Raw genomic sequence first — 22,540 nt, 5'->3', positions numbered from 1 at the left:
TTCTCAGGCGAACTTGCAGTGTGACCTGGACCAGATGGTCTCTTCTCTGAGCCTCAGTGACCACATCTGCAAACCTCGGGAGGTCCAGGCGTTCCAAGGGCGGTTCCAGCTCTGACATCCTGCGACTCCACTCTTGGAGAACGCTGACTGCGGTACTCCGCGGCAGAAGCCGACACACAGCTGGGCCTTAACAAAGAGCCCGGGTCTCGGGCAGGTTCCCGCCCCCAGCAGGTTTTGGAAAGTCTGTGCGGCCGAGGGGCGGGGCTTCAGCGCGCCGCAGCCAATCACCAAGGGCCCAGGCCGCCGGGGCGGGGCCTCCGCGAGCTGCGGCGGCGGGCAGGCTGGGTCCGAGCATCCCGCGGCTCCGGACCCCCCGCCCGGACATGGCGACCGTCCGGGCCTCCCCGCGAGGCGCGCTACTGCTTCTCCTGGCCGTGGCGGGTGTCGCGGAGGTGGCAGGGGGCCTGGACCCGGGCAGTGCGGGTGAGTAACTGCCGGAGCAGCGGTTCGGGGCGGTCCGGAGCGGCCGCCTCAGCGCTCCAAGATGGCGCGGGGCAGGGGGCGGGGGTGCCGGCGACCCCCAGACCCGGCCCAAGTCCGGTGACCCAGGGTCCGGAGGTCCCAGCAGGCTGCAGGAGGAGCTGAGGCGGGACGAGCAGGACCCCTCTCCACGCTCGCTCTCCCCTCCCCGATCTGCTGAACTGGGAGCGGTGACCCGGGTTCGAGGCCTTATTCTGTCACCCACCGAGCAGGGGCCCCCAGCTCAGCCCTTTATCCCCTCACCCGGCTCGGGTATCTGTCCGAAGAGGGTGAAATGCCTTTGCCCAGGATCGTCGCGAGGGTTGGATGGGATTTCTGAGGTGCCGCCGCCTTACCCCCGCCCTGGCCAGTTATTACTGCTTGTTCCTTGACCCGCGGTTCAGAAAGGCCGACCTCGGGCAGCGAGCATTGATGGGCCCTGCAGCCTGCCTGACTTCTGAAGTCTCAGAAGAGAGTAGATCCAAGCCTCCTAAATCCGATTCTGCTGCCGTTCGCTGTGGGTATGCTGTGTGTCCAAGACAGCGCTGGGCTCTGGCAGGAGACAGATTAAAAATCAGTAAACTGTCTCTTTGGGGGCTGACTGGCTTGAGGAAAGTTTTGTTCTTGCTCTAGAGGAGTTAGACCACGAGTGGATAGCAAGCTGTTTCAGTGCTTATTGAGTGTCTCTCACGTGCTGGGCTTTTAGGAGTTGTTGCCATCTCCTGCTTTCCAGCAGCCCTGGCTAGGAGGTGGGGTGCAACAAAACATGAGCAGCTCGAATTCAAGGCAGAAGGGTCCAGAGGAGATGAAGGGCTGTGAGTGCACAGAGGGAGAGAGATGATGGATGATGTCCACCTAGGGTAGGAAGAAAATTGAGTGATGCCCCAACTGCACTAGATGTTAAAAGATGGCTGGGATTTATACATGCAAAAGTGGTGGAGAAGTGCATTGCTTACAGGGAGACACACCTAGAAAGAGCAAAATCAGTCTCAAGGTTATAAGGTAGCTTACAATGTTAAAAGTTTTTTTGTTTTTTGTTTTTTTTTTCAGTCAAGAGTATTTAAAGAAGGGAGAGGATTGTCAGGAACCTGGGGTTAGATAGTTAATTATAATTGGATTCTAACAAGCTGTCAATTAGACAAATCAAAGGAGAGAGACAGAATGCTGTGTATTCGTGGCTAAATCAGCTTACCTTTCTGGGTCCCATTTTTCTCATTAAGTTAAAGAAATTGAACTAAAGCACTTTCAAAGTTATGGTTCATTAGAAAATTAGTCGTCCATTCTTATTCTACAACTAGTCAATTCTGTGGGAGATAGTAGGGTAGAATATAGTTAAGAATATTTGAACAAATTAGTTAGCTTTAGTCTCTTTGTGCTTTAATATCCACATTTATTGTATACAGAAATTCTCATGGATTTTATTGTGAGAATTGCGGTAATACATGTATAGCATTTAGAATAGCATATAGTAAGCACTGAAATGTTAGCTCTTAAGGTTGGGAAACACTGTACACTGTACCCCTCTCTTATAAATTCACAAACACGTTAGATTCATAATAATTCGCAAGGATTCCTGTAGTAAAGAAACTTGTTGCTGGAAGAATAGAGAAATGGGGAACTGACTGCTGATGGGTATGCGGTTTCTTTTAGGGTGATGAAAATGTTCAGAATTGGAAAGTGGTGAGCACAGTTCTGTAAATGTACTAAAAACAACGGAATTGTGCCTTTAAAAGGATGAATTTTGTGGTATATGATTGTTAAAAGATAAACTGAGGCATATTAAAATGTTAAGAGTTTATTTGAGCAAAAATTGATTTGAATTGGGCAGTGCCAAATGGGAAGTAACAGGAGCTAGCGGAAGGACTTTTATGGAAGAGGTGGAAACAAAGCAAGGAAATATTCGGTTGGTTATAGCTTGAGCAGGTGCCTTATTTGGGAAAGTCCAGGTGGCTGTTTGTGATTGATTGTCCTTAGGGTTCTGATTTCTTAACCTTGGGGCACTATAGCCTTAGGTTTTGGTTTGCTTAGGTAGGCTACTGAGGCATTGAAGCCGCCTCAGTCTAATGGCCTCCTTGTTTTATTAATTTAACATGATTTATATCTCAATAAAATTATTATGCAAAGAAAGAAAGAAAGTTGTTTGCTTAAAGAACTCTTTTTTTCTTCATAACACCTAAAGCACACTTTAGAAAATTCTGGGCTAGATGATTTCTAAAGGCCCTACCAGTTCAAAAAGTCCATGACAATGTAGAGTTTGCATTGTTTAGTAAGAAGAAAAATTCCAAGTTTGATGTAAAAGTGAGATTTGTTCCTTTTACTAAATTCTTAGGCATATATTGCCTGGTTCCTTACATAAAAGACATTGAGTAATACAATGGACAAAGGCTTCCACTGTGGATTTGTATAAACTGTGGAAAACGTTCTTCAATCCTAAACAAAAATTAAGAACACAATATTAAATTGTATTTCATTGAAGGCCTGACTTGTATTCCTGCTCAGACAGTCTTCTTTCCCATCTCCTTACCCCATCCAAAGTCGGGTACTCCTGTCTCCTCTGGTATAAAGCGTTTCACAAGTCTCATCTGTTCTGACTTGCAGATTTTTGTTCCTGTTGGGGGAGAGGGGGTGAGGGAAGGAATCATTTGACTTGCTCAATTATTATTATCTCCTGTGAAGTTTGGCCACACCCTCCTCATTGGAGTAATGCCACACTTCCTATCCTGTGTACTTTCTGGTCTCCTCAACACCCCCAGCTCTCCTCCCCAGCACCTCTGGTGTTCCCTTTGGAGGATGGGATGGAACCCTATGCTGCAGTCTCAGGATCTGTGTGTCATGGCACCTGATATTAGCTCTGTTTCTATTTAAGATATTTTCTAATAGTACAAAAGAGAGAAAGATGTAACATTAAGGGCTAGGTTTCAATAAGTTGACATTTAAGAAATTATGTAATAGTCAGCCTAGAATCCTGAAAAAGAATGTAATGAATTTTAAGTTAGAAAAAGCAACCGCCTATCTGGAGGAATGTAATAAGAAGCAGATTCTCTTCCCTAAGAACTATCTTGGCCCACACTGTACAAAGAGCTAGAATTGGTGATAGACCAGATATGACAGTTTATTCTGGTGTGCTACTAAAAGTTCCTATCTTATATCCATAGATTTAAACAGTCTTTCATTAATCATACTTTTCACCATATGCCACTTCTGGAAGAAAGTGGGACAATATCAAGGAGGTGGTTTTTATATATTATAAATGTGTTTTTTTAAAAGAGCAAAACAGATACTACAGGGGTTTGTTTATTCAAAAAACATTTGCATGCTTACTATATGTCAGGCACTGTTCTAGGTGCAGGGTTGCTGCTCTCAAGGGGCTTACATTCTAGCAGAGGGGAGACAGACAATAAACAGTTAAATAAAATGATTTCTGGTAGGGATAAATACGCTGTGAAGGAAACACATAGATGGTAGCGTAGAGCAACAGTCCCCAGCCTTTTCGGCACCAGGGACCGGTTTCGTGGAAGACAGTTTTTCCGCGGGGTGGGGGGAGGGGGGAGGGGGATGGTTCGGGCGGTAATGCTAGCAGTGGGGAGCAGCAGTTGAAGCTTCACTCACTCGCGCTCCACTCACCTCCTGCTGTGCGGCCCGGTTCCTAACAGGGCCGTTCCTAACAGGCCACGGGCCACCAGTCCATGGCCAGGGGTTGGGGACCCCTGGCGTAGAGGGGAGTGGTTCTTAACATAGTGATGACAAGAATGGCTTCTTTGAGAAGGTAAGGTTCTGAACTGAAATCTGAAGACCGAAGGTGCTGTCCTTAGAAAAGACCGGGTGGAGACCAGGAAGTACATAGGCCCTAAGGCAGGAAAGAACAGAAGATCAGTATGGTTGCAACATAGTGGGCAGGAGAGTAAACCAGGGCTAGATGGTGCTGGGCCTTGCAAAAAGCCACGTAAGGACTGTGGATTTTATTCTATATACAAATAAAAACCAATGGACTTTTAAGTAAGAGGTAAGTGCTTTGATTTCTGTTTTAGATCACGCGGGCTGCTGAATGAAAAAAAGTGATCGTAATAGGGTAAGAGTAAAAGCAGAGCTACTAGAAGCCCATTTAGTAGTCGAAGCAGGAGATAATGTCTTACAGTAGAGTGGTGGTGGAGATAGAAGAGGAGAGATTCGAGATATATTGCTGTTGGATTGGATGTGGGAAGTGAGGGAAGGAGGCAGTAAAGATTATTTATAGATTTTTACCTTGAGCAACTTAGTGAAAAATAATGCTATTTACTGAGGTTGAGAAGATGGGGAGGAGCAAGTTGGAGGGTTGGCAGGTGAGTCAGGAAGAGAATCAAAATTTCCGTTTTTGTATGTGTTTAAGATGGATATTAGGAATAACTCCCCTTGGTCCATTGCTTTCTAAACTTAATTTCATGCCTGTAAGTATTCCATTCAGCAAATATTTGTTAAGGGGTTAATAGTGCCAGACACTGTGATAGGCACTAGGTATATAATGTGGTAAGCAAAAACAGACATGGTCTCTGCTTTCATGGGGTTTAAGGTTTATTGAGAACATCAGACATTAAATATCACCAAAAAGTGTATAATATCTACACTGCTAATATTTATGTGGTTATATTAGTACATATCCATTTATATTCTAAATCTGAATATATTTGAGGAAAATTGTGATTTAGTCAAGTAATGGATGCTGTAGAGCACATAGATTACATGAAGAAGACGTCAAGAAAAGTAGAAGTATTAAGAGAAACATTTTGACCATGGACTATACCATTGGGAGCCAGACATTAATACTTTCAGATCCCTTGTTTTACACATGGGTGTCCTATGGCATAGAATGGGGAAGGGAATTATCTGAGAGTACTGGCTATTAGCATCTGCAGGGAGGATCTGAGGAGTCATTTGCTTTAGTTGTTTCATAATGATGAATGATAATGTGTTAAGGCTCTTTTGACCCCCAAAAGAACAGAAACCAGGGTTGCTCAGGATTAGGGAGCTAGTTATATAGCATCTAACAGGGAACACATGGAAATCCAAGCATAGGAAATTGAGCACAGCACAACCTCAGGGACTGCTGTGGGAACTGGAAAGCTGCCAGCAACCAAGACTACTTTTAGAGACAGTCTCTCTCTTTACCTCTCATAGAGTCTCTCTGTACATCTCTTGCATTTCCCACTCTCCACCAACCAGCTTCCTCCTTTTACTCATGGTTTCTGCACACCATAAAACTTCCTCAGCCCCAGCTCATCTTGACCTTATAGATGCAGAGCCCACCACCAACTGGCTGTATACCTCTGTGCCTGTGCATATGATTGGGTCCAGCTTATCTTTTGACCTGGGTCAAAAACTCATATGATGTTTGCTAAATCATGGCTTGGTCACCGTGTGAAATATGGTATGGCAGTGGTATAGTGGGAGAAATAAACTTTTTGTACTTTTTTTTCTGATTAAAAAGGCATTGTATAAATAGGAAATCATTACTTATTAACCAATGAATAAATAAAATTTTTCGAGCTGAGCACTGTGCTAAATGGGTACAAGAAGTTTCCGTTCAATCTGGAGATACCATTAGTACACACATGAAATTATTAGTTAAGTGTTAAAGCTTCCAGTTCTGACTAGAATAGTAGGACATTAAATAACCAAAAAACCAACATGGCCTGGAGTTGTTGGAGAAGAAAGGCTTACTAAGAGTTGAGTTGGGATTTCAGCCTTGAAAGATGTTTAGGATTTATGTCAGCAGGAAAGAGGGCACTAAGCATTTCAGGCAGAAGGCTGTGTTCATGGTAAATGTAGGCTTTCCTTGTTAAAAAGTAATAGAAGATCAGGGAAGGGGAGGTAAGAAGACGACTTGGAAAATTTAGAACTGGAATAGCAGGAAGCCATTGTAGGCCCTTAGATTAGAAGAGTGACATCATGAAAGGTCTATTTAAAAAATTAATCTGGCACTCACGGATAATAGAAGAGAATGAGCATAATTGGCTGTTGTAGCAGTGCAGTATGAGGCAAGCAATGGAGAAGGATATCCATCTGTCTAGATAAATAAAGCGGTATGACAAGATGTTAGCAGTGTTGAATCCAGGTGGTGGGTATATAAATAATCATTTTATTGTTTGGCTCTTCCTTGGCTGATGATATATTTTATGTATATACACAGATATATATATATCATTAAAGGGATAAATGTGACAATTGTAAGAATGCATTTATAAGTTAAAGTTGCAGTTGTCATTTAAATGTTTTTAAAGTGATTGTCAATTTCCAGGCTGTTTTAGAAATAAAAATTTGATTAAAAGTAAGATGAGATTTTTAAAATTAGCGTATCTTTTTTATTTGAAATGACTGTTTTCCGCTATCAGCTTGGATTTAGTTTTTTCCCCTTCAATAGTGCAGGATATATATATTTTGTTCTAGTAATTCTCTAGGAATACATTAATTAGAAGGAATCTTTATTTTCTTTAGAAAAGAAAACAGGACTGGCTTTTCATTAACCAAATTGAATTACAGCTTTTGGGAGGCTTCTGTGGCAAAATCTCTTTTAACTTCAAAAATCCTATAATTCTGTGAATATTTTAGCTTTAGATTTTTAAATGCTGGTTGGTCTTAGAAGTTGCATTTTTCCCTTGTGGCTGGAGCATGTGCTTCCTGCTTACTTGCCTATCTTTAGTAGACATGTGGTCCAAACCAGCAGACAAACCTTGATGTTTCTAATTATTGGATGATTCTACTCACATATTTCTAGGTTACATTAATACCTTCTTAAACCCAATATACATGGCCTTTAGTAAGCAGTTTTTGATTTTTATTAATTTTATAATTACAGACTTTTGGAATAAGAATGCAAAATATGACGCTCTTCCTTATGTCTCTAATAAGGATAACACCTGTGCTGTTTATTTTTATCCTGTCAATATCAAGTGTTATTTTGAACTAATTTACCTTTATCTGTTCAGTTCCATTTTATGAAAATAACCAGAGTTTTAAACTATCCTTGAAGAACTAGAAATTAGGTTAGAATCAAATTATAAAAACAAAACATTTCTAGAATTCACTGTCTTCTCTTGTATAAAACATTAGGCTTTGGAGAGTTTTTTTGCACTCTAATAGTTCAATGACCCAATTAATCCATTTTGAAAGCTCTAAAAAAGACAAAGACCTTTAATTGCCACATTAATTGCGTTTGAATCCTTTGCCCTCATTCTTAATGAAGGCATATGACTAGATGTCTATTTGTAGATATTTATTTCTTAAAAAATATGCAGTGTTTAAGATTCTAGTAAGTTTTTGTTGTTTCAAAGAAAGAAAAATGTGTACTAATATAACGATGACTAAGGTTAAAAATAAAGTGTGGAAAATGTGATGGAGTGTAGGTCCCCTAGCCTGTTCTAGGAGGGTGGCAGTCCTCTCAAGGGAGGAAATGTACTATTACAGAGGAATGCTTGGTTGGGAGGGGGAAGGGCATTATTACCAGAAGACTTCAGGCTGCTCTCTTTAATCCCATTTTGTCAGAAATTTCAGAAGGCTTTTGGAAAGACTAGAAGGGAATATGTCCAAAATGTCAACACACGTTCTGGCAGGACAGTGGGAATATTAGGTCATTTTTCTTCTTATTTTCCAAATTTTGGGGTTTCTTAATGAAAAAATGAATTATTTTAAAATTTTAACTTTGGTGGCCACTCTACTATAAATTTGACCTTCACCATTAAATAGGAAAAAAACAGGCCTTTATATTTTTAATAAAACCTTTCATTGTTATTGGAGTTTTAATTATGACATGTTTTATGTTTCTGTTCTAAATAGACCTTTGCTCCAAGAAACTTTTTTCCAAAAATCCTTAGGCCCAAGTCAGACTCTTGTCTGCCTGACTGTTTACTTTTTGCTAAGCCTGTGCTTATTGGGACCATATGTTATCCTGAGCTATCTTTGCTGTTGATCAGCTGGATTTTCTGCCCTCGTGTGACCTTTGTGTTGGGGGACAGTAGAAAGTGGCAACAACTTGAGCACTTCAAAAGAGCACATCAGTATCACACAGGAGACTCCCCCCCTTTTTTTCCTGCCTGTTCTCTCCATTCTAATGAGGCTGGGGACATAACAGAATCTTAGAAGAGGGGGTCGGCATGGTGTGGCATGGCAGGGGAGAAGGGGTGTTGTGAGAAAGTCTCATGAGTGATTGGGCCCTCCCTCGAATTAGTAGCTTCTAAGAAAGTAACTACAGCCTATAAACAAGGAATTTTTTAAATTTCTGAAACTTAATGGAATTTCTATATGTTTTTCAGAATTTTAAAGTCAAATGTTTAGAACTTTAAGACAGCTTTTCCCACATAGTATTAGAAAGCCAGCCCCACAATAGTCTTTTATGAAACTAAACTATAGTGGTATAATATCACTATATATCACAGTAATATCATACACCCTGTCATTGTTTTACGGATTAACAGTGATCGGTTTTGAACTTAAAGGATTGTTGGTAAGAGCTAAAGAGGACCTTTTTTATTCATTCATTTCTCCCCAATACTAATCCTACCTTCAATCAAAAAAGCTCTGCTTTCACGTATACTGAAATTGTATAGATTTCATTTAAAGAGATTATGTTGCATATATATATATAAAACCATTGTATTTGATCTACCTGCCTGAAATATAATATTATTATGTCCTTGTCTCTTTTGACTTAGCAGTCTAAACAGGCACTGATCAATGTAGTTGTATCTTTTTTTTCCAGTCAACATCACTCTAGAATAGTAACATGCCCCCCTGCTGATTATCTCTATCACCAATTTATTAATTTCTCTGGGCCCATAATGCTGCTTGGCAAATTTTTCCTTTTCTCTGATATTTCTCAAATTGGCATTCTGAAATGTTAATACGTGGCATGAAAAAAAGTATTCTGTGCTCTGAGAAATCTGTCTACTTAGATCCCTTTTTAGGAGATTAATGATGCATATTAACATATTAAAACCTTCATAAAATCCTACAGAAAAGAATTCTCTTTAATTTTTTAATCCTTTGTTTCCCAATTTATTTGAACATGAAACATTTTCTCTTGAGGGATAGATATTAACAATTCATGAAACAGTGTTTCATAGAACAGAAGTTTGAGAAACATTTATAGTTGCCTCCTTTATTCTCTACAATGGCTGTTCCAGACCTCTACAACCTCACCTCAAGCCCAACACCATCTCAATCCTTTTTGTTTTCAGACCTAATCTCTACTTCACTGAGATAATGGAGGCTTACGTGTAACATGTCCAAAACAAAATTCACTATCTTTTTATCATTTAACCTTACATTATAGGTATAATAATAGAATATAGTCCATAGGGTAATTGTGAGGGTTGAATGAGGTAATACATAAAGCAAGCAGTAAAATTCTGGCATGTAGAAAGTACACAGTACCTAGTAGTTATTATTATTAAATGACAGTCTCCCCTATTAGATTGTAAGCTTCTTGAAGGCAAAAACCATGTTCTGCAACACAGCACCGTCCTTGACTTGAAATAGGTACTCAGCAAAAGTTTGTTGAGTTAAAATGGATAGTAATAGTAATAATTGTTGAATAAATGGTTTGTGTAACCATCTGGCTTAGCTTAATCATCATGTTTATTTAACAATAGGCAACATCAGGTGTTTATTTTTTCTCCCTAGGTGCACTGTGTTGTAATCATTCAAAGGATAACCAAATGTGCCGTGATGTATGTGAGCAGGTAAGCTTACATAATAATTGTAGAAGATATTATTTAGTATAATTGTTTTGGAGAAATCTGCTGGGCAGCACTTAAAACAAGTGTTCAGAGTTCACATCACCAGTGATGGAACAAATTAACGTGTGTCTGCTGACATGATGGAGCACAGTATCTTAAGTGGGATTCTTGCCCAAAATACATAACCTAAATCATGAGGAAACAATAGGGCAAACCCAGATTGAGGGATATTCCTCAAAACAACTGCCTGTACCCTTCAGAGGTATCAGTGTTATCAAAACAAAGGCTAAGAAGCTTCTAGATTAAAGGAAACTAAAGAGACAACTAAATGCTAGTGCATAATCCTGGATTGGGTCCTGGAATTAAAAAAAAGATTGCTATAGAGGACATGATTGAGATAAATTGGTGAAATTTAAATATGAACTGTAGGGACTTCCCTGGCGGCACAGTGGTTAAGAATCCACCTGCCAATGCAGGGGACACGCGTTCAAGCCCTGGTCTGGGAAGATCCCACATGCCATGGAGCAGCTAAGTCCGTGCACCACAACTACTGAGCCTGCACTCTAGAGCCCGTGAGCCACAACTGCTGAGCCTGTGCGCCACAAGTACTGAAGCCTGTGCGCCTAGAGCTCGTGCTCCGCAACAAAGGGAAGCCACCGCAACAAGAAGCCCGCGCACCGCAATGAAGAGTAGCCCCTGCTCGCCGCAACTAGAGAAAGCCCGCACGCAGCAATGAAGACCCAGCACAGCCATAAATACATACATACATACATACTGTAATAATATTGTACCAGTGCTATGATCTGAATTTGATGATTATATTGTGGTTAGCTAGGACGGTGTCCTTGTTCTTACGAGATATGTGCTGGGATTTAGGAATGATCATGTCTGTAATGAATTCTAAATGTTTCATCAAAGTAATAGTAATAATGTGTATATGTAGAGAAAGTTAAAGCAAATGTTGCAAATGTTAGTAATGGGTGAATCTAGATGAAGGCTATGTTGGTGTTCATTGTACTATTTTGGAAACTTTTCTGTGGTTTTGAATTTTTCTGCTTGAGCCTTTTTAGGCAGGTTCCACTGAGACAGTAGCTGTTTGTGTCTTACCTTTCTTTCATCATCTTGATTGTGTAGTTCTAGTCTTACCACTTGAGAATTAATGACCTCAGTCATCTTTTGAGGAGTTTTCAAGTAATAACCTGGATTTTGTTACTTCTTAAAAATGAGAGCACTACCTAACTGGGATTAAAACTTCTCTCAAACAGTATTATGAATTTAGAAAGATTTTGCAAGATACTCTAAGTATAAAACAAGACAGCTCATCTAAATAGCTGCTAGAGAATTCATGTCAAAACACTATAGCGGATTAGGTTTTCTACAAGTTTACTGCCAGAACGATAGCTTTTGAAAGCAAAAATGACCTCTTGATGGTGTCACCGTAAGGGAGCTTTTATTTTATTTTATTTTATTTATTTATTTTTTTTAAAGATTTAATTTTTAAATTTATTTTTGGCTGCGTTGGGTCTTCGTTGCTGTACGCAGGCTTTCTCTAGTTGTGGAGAGCGGGGGCTAATCTTCGTTGCTATGTGCAGTCTTCTCCTTGCGGTGGCTTCCCTTGTTGTGGAACACAGGCTCTAGGCACGCAGGCTTCAGTAGTTGTGGCACGTGGGCTCAGTAGTTGTGGCTTGCAGGCTCTAGAGCACAGACTCAGTAGTTGTGGTGCACGGGCTTAGTTGCTCCGCGGCATGTGGGATCTTCCCGGACCAGGGCTCGAACCCGTGTCCCCTGTATTGGCAGGCGGATTCTTATCCACTGCGCCACCAGGGAAGTCCCTAAGGGAGCTTTTAAAGTAGCTCTTCTACTTTTGGAAGCACTGCTTTCCTGACTTTTTGCTTTGTTTCCTCTTGTTTTTTCCACTAAGGTTCCATAGGGTAAATGATTTTTATGAGGCACCTGGAACAGGCAAGGTCTAATTTCTTTAAATATGAAGTGCTAGAAATTCTATAATTTAGCATATTAAGTGAATACTGTAGTCATCCTAATAAAAAAAACATTCTTCCCTGACCAAGTTCTTAACTAATTGAGAAATAAGGCAAAGGAGTAAGACAGGTAAAACCCCAAATATTACTTTTATCACTAGTTACACAGATGCTGAATGTAGCATTTATCTCCAGGTAAACACTAAACTGCAGAATTAGACTTACTCCCAGAGGAGGAGAGGTAAGGGTTGGGTTATATATGTTCACTTTCCCCTGCCAAACTCAGCAGTCAGATGAGTCAGTCATCGCAATCACGGGAGAAGTGAGAGAGGCCAGGGTGCTAAAATTGCTAGAGCTCACTGAAAATGAAAGGAATTACCAGGAGTGAGGAATCATTATTTCTTCAACCAGTAGGAAATGAAGAAAGGGTGGCGTTCTGCTGATATTTAGGTTTTGAGTTGGAGTGAATACTAGTGCCCTTGATGGCTGTGGAAAGTTAGGAAAAAGATGGTGGGGGGATGAGTTGCTGAATTATCAGTGAAAACCACTGTGTGAAGACAGTTGGAGATTTGGAGTTAAAACTTTTAGAATTTGAATTTAGATGAGAAGTCAGGACTGATGTTTTATAATAGTCAGCACAATAAGGTGTCAGATGCCATATAATTCAAGAAGTTTGAGATCTGAGAAAAGTCCCTCAGTTTTAAAAAGAGGACTTTTAGAGGAGATATTCTAGAACAGGGACTTTTGTTTGCTTTGTTTGTGCTGAATCCCCCAGTGCTTAGAATCGAAACTCTGCCTTTTCCAATTCCACTACAAATGTGATGTGCTTCCTCCTTCCCTCCTTCTCTCCCTCCCTCCCTTCTTTCCTTTCTTCCTGACTTTTTAATTCTTTCTTGCCTTTCGTCGTTGTCTTTTCCCCTTTCTTTTTCTTTTCCTTCTTCTTTTTAATCTTTTCATGATGGGAATTTTCAAATATATACAAAAGTAAAGAGAAATACAATAAACTCCCATATTCAGCTTTCTCATTGTTAAGTCAAGGCCAGTTGTGTTTCATTTACAGTCCCATCTACTCCTCCCCCCCGCGCATTATATTGAGGCAAATTTATATTGAAACAAATCCCAGTTGTCATATCATTTGCTCCATAAATTTTCAGTCTGTATCTATAAATTATAAGTATTTGTTTAAAAAATAACCATGTTACCATTACCACTTCTTTAAAAATGTAATACTCAAATATCTAGTTATTTTTCAAATTTATTAACTGTTTAATAAGTTTCATTTTATAAGTTTGAATCAGGATCCAAGTGAGATATAAGCATTGCAGTTGTTTTTTAAATATCTTTTAATATGGGTTTCTCCTTGCAGTTTGTTTAATGGATAAATCTGGTCATTTATCCTGTGGAGTTTCCCACAGTCTGAATCACGCTGTTTGTAGCCCTATGGTATCATTTAATGTGTTCCTCTTTCCTCTGTATTTCTGTAATTGGTAGGTAGATTTAAGAGCAGAGCTGTCCAATAGAATTTTCTTCAGTGATCAAAGTATTTCATATCTGTATGATCCAACAGGGAAACTGCTAGCTCTGTGTGCACAGTAAACACTTGAAATATGCTTCAAGAGACTGAGGAACTGAATTTTAAATTTTATTTCATTTTCACTGATTTAAGTTTAAATTTAAATAGCCACGCATGGCTGGCAGCTACCTTATGGAGTAGATCCAGAGGCTTGATCAGATTCAGGTTAGGTTTTGTTTTTGTTTTGTTTGGCAAGTCTTACTCATAAATAGTATTGTGTCTGGTTGTCTCTTTGTAATGTTAGCAGTCATTGTTAATAATTGCCTCAGTGCATTAATTCACTAGGAGTTGCAAAATGGTGATATTCTAGCTCTCTTCATTTATTAATTATAGTTTGTGGTTTGGGAGAAAAATGGCTGTTAAAACTAACTGGAGATAAATCCTTTTTCATTGTCGTTAGCATTCATAGACTTTACAATCTTGACTATTTGCAGGTAATAATATATGTAATGATTTAAATTTACAGAGACATTAAATTGTAATTGCATTAATTAAAGTTGTATTTGGAAGTGAGCCAACTAGCCTGTTGAGTGAACTTGTCAACCCCTCAGCAGCTTTATTTAAAAGATGGCTTTGTCTCTATTTTATGGAATTCTGTGGAGAAGTTTTTGCTACAATGCTATTCACACAGTTGTTCTTCACCAATATAAAGGGTATGGCATAGTCTGTTTTTCATTGTGGTCAGTTGACTAAAAGCAGTTTGTAGGACAGTTTAGAATAAATTTATTGTTTTTTCTTCCTTTTCTGTTTTTTTTTTCTCCCCTATACCTTAACAGGTTAACAGCCTGGTTTTCTCCATTTTTGAGCATTAGACTTGCCGTATTTAGATTTTGTTGATTATTTGTCAAGCTAACCAACCTTTCAAGAAATATTACCTCAACTTAATTTAGATCTTTCCAAAGGTTTTCCGTTTATAAAGGGAAATTGGAAAATATTCTAGACAATTCATATATCTGGAGGACAATAAGTTTACCTCTTCTATTTTCTTGTTGAAAAAAATGCCACAAAACTTTTTTTTTTTTTTTTTGTCAAATAGATATTCTCCTCAAAAAGTGAATCCCGACTAAAACATCTGTTGCAGCGAGCCCCAGATTATTGCCCTGAAACAATGGTAGGTCTTATTTAACTTAACTATGGAAGCTTTTGTCTAATGAAGCACTCTAATGAGTTACTTTAGATTTAGCAAATTTTTCAGTGTGATTGGGGTTTGTGGTCAAATAAAATGTTAGATTTAACTAGGTACTTTAAAAAGATCTTCACACAAATTGCTAGATAGAATATTGTTTTTCATCTTTCATTGTTTATTTTATACCTATGTTGTAGATATATGATATATTCCAGTCTTTAAATTTCATTATAATAGTTTATCTGGAATTGGGAATTTTACTTATTATCATATTTTGACAATTTTATGAAAACCATAATAACTAAGTCTTACATATATTTTGATTTTTAAAAAGTTGGATTTGGGGTAAGGGAAAATGTGTGATTTCTCATTACTTCTGTCTTCCCATTTTCTGGTATATTATAGATACATTGCATTCCTGTCTGAATCATGTAACTTAAAATGCCTCTAATGCGTGGGCCATCCTCAGCGTTTGGGATACTCATGAGCCAGGCTAAGAAAGTCTGAGCTGGCATGAGGGAGCCTCCTTAGATAAGGTAGCTTGGGTTAAATGGGGGGAAGGTTGATGATCAAACAGTTCTGACTGACATATTTTCCTTTAGTCACTCAACAGGCACTTTTATCTCTGTGCTTGGAAACAGTTATCCCAGTAAGCATCCTGAGTAACCGTATTTGTCCTTAGTACTCTCAGATGGGAAGATGGGAAAACAGCAAGCAGTATTTTTACATGTCAGTTCTATTTTTTCTTCCCTGAATAGCTGGTTGATACTCATATAGTTCTAGATCATTGATTGTATAGACACAAACATAATCAAATTAGCTATATATAATTTCTGTAGAAACTTTCATATTTAGGAACTGGTTATCTACATAAAAGTCTTTTGGTGATTACAATTTTAGGTTGAAATTTGGAGTTGTATGAATTCATCTTTGCCAGGTAAGCAATAGAAGTGCAACATTTAGCACTTTATTTTTTAAAACTTATTTTGTGATTGTAAAATCTGTGTCATAGTCCTGTAACCTAATGTTTACCCTTGAATTTCTATCCTCTCCTTCCTGTAGGCACCCAAATTTTCAAATGTATAATTAATTCTCATTCACTCAGTCCTTAATGGTACTCTTGTCTCCACTTCTACCATTCTATTGAAACTGGTCTTTGAAAGATCACCAGGATCTCTTGGTTCCTAGATCTTATGGCTTTTTCTCAGTACTTATTCTCTTTGACTTCCCTGTGACACTTGATATGATTGACCACTCCCTTCTTGTGACTTCACCTTGGCCTTGTGACTTTGCCCTCTCTTATCCCCACCTCCCCCACACACCGTCCCCCCCATAACTACCACAGTTATTTCTGTGTGTGGTCCTCTTCCCTTCTCTCTTCACATTCACCCTGGTAACCACATTCCTTCCCAGAACTGTTATCTAATCAGCTCTGGGAAGATAACTTTCAAATCCAAGTCATTGTTCATGACCTCTAGACGTCTTTACCTGGATCTCTGCATCCAGGTGGCATCTGAAGTGCCAATTCAAAACCAAACTCACCTTATAACTGCTTTCTCTTGTGAATGACACTCTAGACTGGAAGCCCTCAAGTCATTATCTCTGATTGCTTTTTCTTTTTAGCTCATTGACTCTCTTCTTGTAAAATCTTGCGTCTGTCCTCACCATTTCTAGTTCAAGCCTTTATGATTGCACCTTTGGGGTAGATTATTGCAATAACCTTGTAACTGGTGTTTCAATACACCATAGGTGTCCTCCCCACCCCCTTCAAAAAAAATCCCTCCGGGGATATCCACTTCCATCAGAATAAAGGCCAAACTCCCTAGCCTGGCATTCATGGTCTCCTAGGATTAAAGCTCATTTTCCAGTCCTGGTTAAAGCCAGTGCCTTGAAAAAAAGGGAGTATATCTTATGTTTCTCTGAATTCTAAAGGCTCTCACACTGTTTGAAGTTTTCATTTCAAACAAATTGTACTATTTGCTTCCTAGAATTGCCCACGTCCTTGCTTGTTCTCCCAGTTATCCCTCTCCCTGGTGTCTGCAATTATATATATGCGTGTATTGTTCCTACCAAACTGTAATCTCCATAAAGGGATAAATCATGTATTTTATCTATCTCATAGCCCACAAAATACCTAATAGAGTGCCTTGTACACAATAGGGGTTCAGTGAATGTAAATGCTTGTTGAATAATTTAATATTTTCTAAGAGACACTGGATATGTGAAAACAGCAGTAAAATGCATTATGGTATAAAAGTTCACAGAGTTTATGACCTACACTGTTTCCATTCAAAATTCTTTCTAGAATATGAGTGATTCTGAATAGCAAGCAGCAAAGATTGAGAGGAAACTATACTAGGCAATGGGACTAGATGGGAGTCTGTTGCCCTTTATACCATTAAAACATGTAGGGTTACAGAAGCTTATGATATGCAGGATTTTTAGCCAGTTTTAACAATTGGGATGGTTTATGATTATATTTTGAGAGCTTTGTCTGTCCATGGGCCATTTGTTTGCTTTTGTTTGGTTTGTTTTTTAGCAGAATACTTCTATTTGTTATATTAGGTCTTAGTTTTGTGTAGAGAACTATGTTACATATTGCCTTGAATCCCTGACATTTTTTAAAAATGGAAATAATAATCTAATTTAATGTACATGTGGATTTGCAGATCTATGTATTACATGGAAGCAGCATAAAGCATTTCTTAAAAGAGATAAGAAGGAATTTGCAGCATTCCTACAAGTGAATCTTTTCTTTTTTCATAATTATTACTTATATCTCCTAATTTTATCCTAGGAGTTATTCATTGACATTTATGATTGCAAAAAGGGATCTGAAAATTGCATTAGAACACTGTGTAATTTTATCACCTTTTGGTATCACTGTAATTTGGTTGGAGAAATAGAGCTATGCATAAATTGAACCAGAATAGTCATTTTGCCCCACAATAAAGTGTACCCATCAAAGTCAGTCATGGCTCACAGGAGATGTTCCTGTCTGTTTACTAAGTATCAGTTTTTAAACAGCATCATGTGTTTTATGCTATTCTAGGTATTTAATATTTTGAATGTTGGAATACCATAATACTCATGCCCTTTTTTGTTTGTTGGCTTATTAAGTTAAATGGAATCCTTTCCTCTTCTGGTTCATAGTCCAAAGGTGAAGAAAGCCTCTCATTGCTTTCCTTAGCCTGTATGTCCTCTAGAGATTCTGTTTACCTAAGAGTGAGAATGAGCTAAAGAGAGTTTAGGGTGGGCAGGGAGAAGAGGGGAAAAAAACAAAGGACCTGGTAATTTTGCTGTGAGGGACCCTGAGAAGACTGATAGCATTGAGAGTAAGGGTGGGAGGAGGGGTTTCATACTTTTGAGACCCTGCTATCTAAGCTAGCTTTCTTATGGACACCTGCTTTGACTTGTAGTGGTATCCATGAACCAGTTTGGCACTCTATTTGTGTTTGTCACTACTTATGACCAAAACATTTGAACATTTTGTTTTTAAGGTGTGTTTAAGAAGTCTGATGGCTGGGTTGGCTTAGGCTGCTGTGAACTGGCTATTACCTTGGAGTGTCGACAGGCATGCAAGCAGGTAACACTTGGCAATCAGGCTTTTAAGCAGCGTGGAGTAGAGTTTCAGTTTTGGCTGTGTCTTGGACCTAGCCTACCTCATATCTTTGGAGAGGTGACCCATAAAAGCTGCAAATTTAGCATTTCTTACATGGACCATTTCCTTTTAGACATGCTGCTTTTTCAGTTATGGCTGCTGCATGTAAGACCCTCAGCCTTCTCTTATTCTTTCTTAACTTCTCTCTGCCACACAAAGAAAGAATATTATAGGAATCAAGGCCTTTTGTATTCTGCCTATGGTCATGCTTAGTCAATGCTGAATGACTCCAAATGGTCGTGTAAATTTCAGGCATGCTTGGATGAGAGCAGTTGACACAGTTGGCTTATTTTGCTTTCATCTTCCCTCTGTCTTTCATCATGGGTTTACTCTGAGTATGTTCTTTTATACCTTCTCTGCTCCTAAGGTGAGCGTGACTCCTACAGTGAATTATGACTTCTCTTTGATTTGATATATCTCAGGTCCAATTCAGGTTAGGCCCCTGAACTCTTCCTCACTGTGTATATTTTCATAGTGGTTCCTCAGAGTGCTGTGGAAAAACTGGTCTCCTGGCTCCTCATACTCCAAATGGTGGGAGTATGGAAAACTGGGAAATTTAAGTGTCCCTAAAACTAAACTGGAAAGCCTTCTCTTATTTTCTCCTTCTAGTGACTGGTCTCTAGACAGGAGTATATGAGACATGCTGATGCCTTTGCTTTCATACAGACCACTGAGCCACACTCTTTGGGCAGCACATAGCCTAGCTATCTGCTATTCTCCTCCAGGCATTGAGATGAAACTGAGTTGTAGAGGATTTGAGCTATAGTACATCTAGTGGGCCACAGAATAGTTGCCAGTCCATTCTGCTTCTTGCTTTCCCTGTCCTCATCAGCTGGTCTATTCAGAATTGCATGAGCCTAGGTGATAGAACAGGAGGAAATAGAACAAGGAACCAGAGTCCATGGCTCTGGAACTATGTCTCTAAATGAGGATTATCATCATGTGGAAGAACAGCCACCCCTCAGCAGATTTGTTTTGGCTTGTTTTTTATAGAAAGTGTATACTTAAATGTAGTAAATAACCTTCTATTTTTCTGTGTGTCAGTTTCCTCATCTGTAGAAGGAATATCTTCTACATAAACTTGTTAAGAAAATTACATAAAAATAACTTATTAATTGTCTGGCATTGCCTTTCCCTCTTTAGTTGTCTCCTCTGTTATATATGGATCTTGGCTCATATGGGAACTTAAAACATGAAGGGTTAAAGAAAAAGCAAACTATAAATGCCCTAGCAAAGCTTCACAAGAAAATTCACTGCAGCAGAGCTTCAGAGCTTCACAAGAAAATTTGCTACAGAATGGAATTCAGCTTAAAAAAAAAAGTCCTCTGTCTACATTTCCTTCAAAGTTATCTAGTTTCTGAAATAACAAAAGGACTGTGTCATTATGTGAGATTAAAGCCATAAAAGTTAGAGTGAAATTCTAGCATATCTGGAGCTAATGTTTGTTTAATGTGGATTAAATAAATTAATGCAGAAATTTGTTATTTTTTAGGCATCTTCAAAAAATGATATTTCCAGAGTTTGCAGAAAAGAATATGAGGTATGCATTTTATTTAACAAATTTGGATAGATTAATTAGATGTTATCAGAATTGATAAAATCGCTCAAATTTTAAAAATGAATTCATTGTTAAATAAATTGCCTTTTACTTTACAGAAAATATGGCCTTGAGAAAAATGTGATTTACCTTTTTTAGAAATGTTATAACTTTAATTAACTTGTTGAAATTAAACGTTAATTTGAAAGAAATGCCTAAATCACATATACAGAGGATTTAACCTATAATGTTTTCATAATAAAGCAACTGGTTGTATCCAAGGTTGTAAAATAGTTTTTCTTAGGTTCCATATCCTCTTTTGCCCCTTTTCCTATACCTTGATCCATCCAGGTATCCACCTTTATCAACTACCTCTAATTGGAAGAAACAAAATCACATTGCTAGTGTGAGTAGCTTCAGACTTTCCTAGCATCTTACATTTGGGGGGGAAAGGTACATACCAAATTACAAAGGCTGTATTAAATCTGAAGGACTCTTGTCTCCCAATGGTGGTGTTTCAAGCACTGTGGTATCTAGATTGGGCGTTGGGGGGACACAGGTTGAGGAGGGGCAGAGGTAGAGGAGGTATTTCACACCAGGCAAATATGTACAAAAGATTGTCCCTAATGTGATAAAGCTCCTCACTGGGACTACTTTGTTCAGTTCCTAGAACTTCATTGTTAAGTATGATAATATTATTATTTTTTATAGTGTAAGACCGTGTAATTAAGCATACTTAAGCACATATGCCTCATTCATCATTTGTATGTATAAACATTGGGATTCCTATTGCTTTTAATAGTCTGTATTCTCTTGGAGAAGAAAGATAGAACAACTCTCTTAACTGCTTCTAGATTATAGTTCTGATTTTTTTTTTCTTTTCTCAAAGCCTGTAATTATATCTCTCGATTAATATTTTGGAATTGGAAAAATCTTATTTATCTTTTGTTCCTTTGTACTATTGCTAAGTTATATCTGTTTCTCTGAAGACAAATTTCCAAATTAACTGCAACTCTTCTCTGTTCTTATTGAAAAGAGCCTTTCTACAAAGAAGTAAAAGATCCTTCTTTTTTTTCTTCTCTCTCTACCTTTGAAATAACTAGTTTTAGTTTCTCTTGAACAGAGTGGCTAACTGTTATAATTCCTTCTTTTCTCCCACATGATGTCTGACACTGTCCATCTCCTGTAGCCTGTCCTCCATTATTTTAGTGTGCTTCCTTCTCTTGTCTGGATTTCTGCATTGCCCTAGGAAGTCTGCCAGTGTGTGTTGATGAAGGACGGGACAGGAAAGGTAAGAGAGATAAACACTGTCCTATGAGAGAAATACTGAGAGTAGTTTACCTTTTCCAGTCTATCCTCCCCTATTTGGCCTAGAATTAAGCAACTATCTTCCAAAAATATACATGCCAAGAAGGTTCTTCCGCATATATATAAACGTAAAATATATATATGTAAAGTATACATGTGTTTTATATATATATGTGTGTTTTATATATATATAAAACTGACTGTACAAATTATTCAAGATAATTCAAGATTCAATTTGATTTTTTATATGTTATTTAGAAATAAAAGGAGAGGCAAGAGCACTTTAACACAGAAAGAAGTTTCTGCATTATAAGCCCCAAATAACAGTCACTCTCACTGAATTGTTAAAGTCTTGTCTAGACACAATGGCTATTTGTTATAAAGTGAATTGGGTAACGTTGGTGTAGTGCAACCTATTTTAACTTGATTAGTTGCTTATTAACATTAGAATAATTTATAAAACTAGGCTTTTGGTACCTTTTCCTTAACACTGGAGTGGTCCCTGGAAGTGAACTTCCAGATGTGTAAGCTATTCCTTTAGGCTTACAACTTTAGGGGTTAACATTTACCCTGAAGGATGGTGTTGTGTAGTTTGACTAGAGATTCAGAGAATGAGCGGTTATATTTGAAGGAGCTAATGTTTATCTTTACTGATAAGCTGCTGCAGAATCCCCTTTGAGGGGATTTCCTGAGAAATTTACTTACATGAATAAAGTTTAAAATTTTTATGCCATTTAAGATTGTTTTGTTCCAACCAAGCTAAGATAAACTAGTAAAATGTAAAGCATTTTTATGTCTGATTTTATAGTATCTGGTTTCTTTTTTATGCAAATCAACAAATATTTATTGAATAGTGAGAGGCAGTTTTATTATATTAGAAAGAAAACAAACTTTTGGGAATTCCCTGGCGGTCCAGTGGTTAGGACTCCGTGCTTCCACTGCAGGGGGCATGGGTTCGTTTCCTGGTCGGGGAGCTAAGATCCCTCATAGCTGCACAGCGTGGCCAAAAATAAATAAATAAAATAAAATTATCTTAAAAAAAGAAAGAAAACAAACTTTGGAGTCAGACCTAGGTTAGAATTATGGTTAAGCTACATATAGCTCAACTTCAAATACTAAAGAATTATACC

General features: G+C 38.4%; 1 protein-coding gene across 2 annotated transcripts in view; it reads left to right on the top strand.

Annotated features, from left to right (window-relative positions):
* Window positions 1-337: 337 nt before the first annotated feature.
* Window positions 338-22,540, top strand: part of RECK (reversion inducing cysteine rich protein with kazal motifs) — a 75,391-nt gene continuing 53,188 nt past the window's right edge. Inside the window, exons 1-6 of one of the 2 annotated variants that reach the window (XM_068553395.1) lie at window positions 338-483; window positions 10,171-10,229; window positions 14,815-14,889; window positions 15,805-15,841; window positions 18,405-18,490; window positions 20,058-20,105. In XM_068553395.1, the coding sequence (XP_068409496.1) occupies window positions 384-483; window positions 10,171-10,229; window positions 14,815-14,889; window positions 15,805-15,841; window positions 18,405-18,490; window positions 20,058-20,105 (405 nt within the window). In that variant the 5' untranslated portion in view covers window positions 338-383. Of the gene's footprint in view, window positions 484-10,170; window positions 10,230-14,814; window positions 14,890-15,804; window positions 15,842-18,404; window positions 18,491-20,057; window positions 20,106-21,338; window positions 21,394-22,540 lie in introns of those variants that run through there. The other variant, XM_068553396.1, reaches the window with a different exon arrangement.

The sequence above is a fragment of the Eschrichtius robustus genome, chromosome 10 (assembly GCF_028021215.1).
Source record: "Eschrichtius robustus isolate mEscRob2 chromosome 10, mEscRob2.pri, whole genome shotgun sequence".
NCBI lineage: Eukaryota > Metazoa > Chordata > Mammalia > Artiodactyla > Eschrichtiidae > Eschrichtius > Eschrichtius robustus.
Note: the sequence above shows the minus strand (reverse complement) of the source record. Positions and strands in the feature narration are given on the sequence as shown.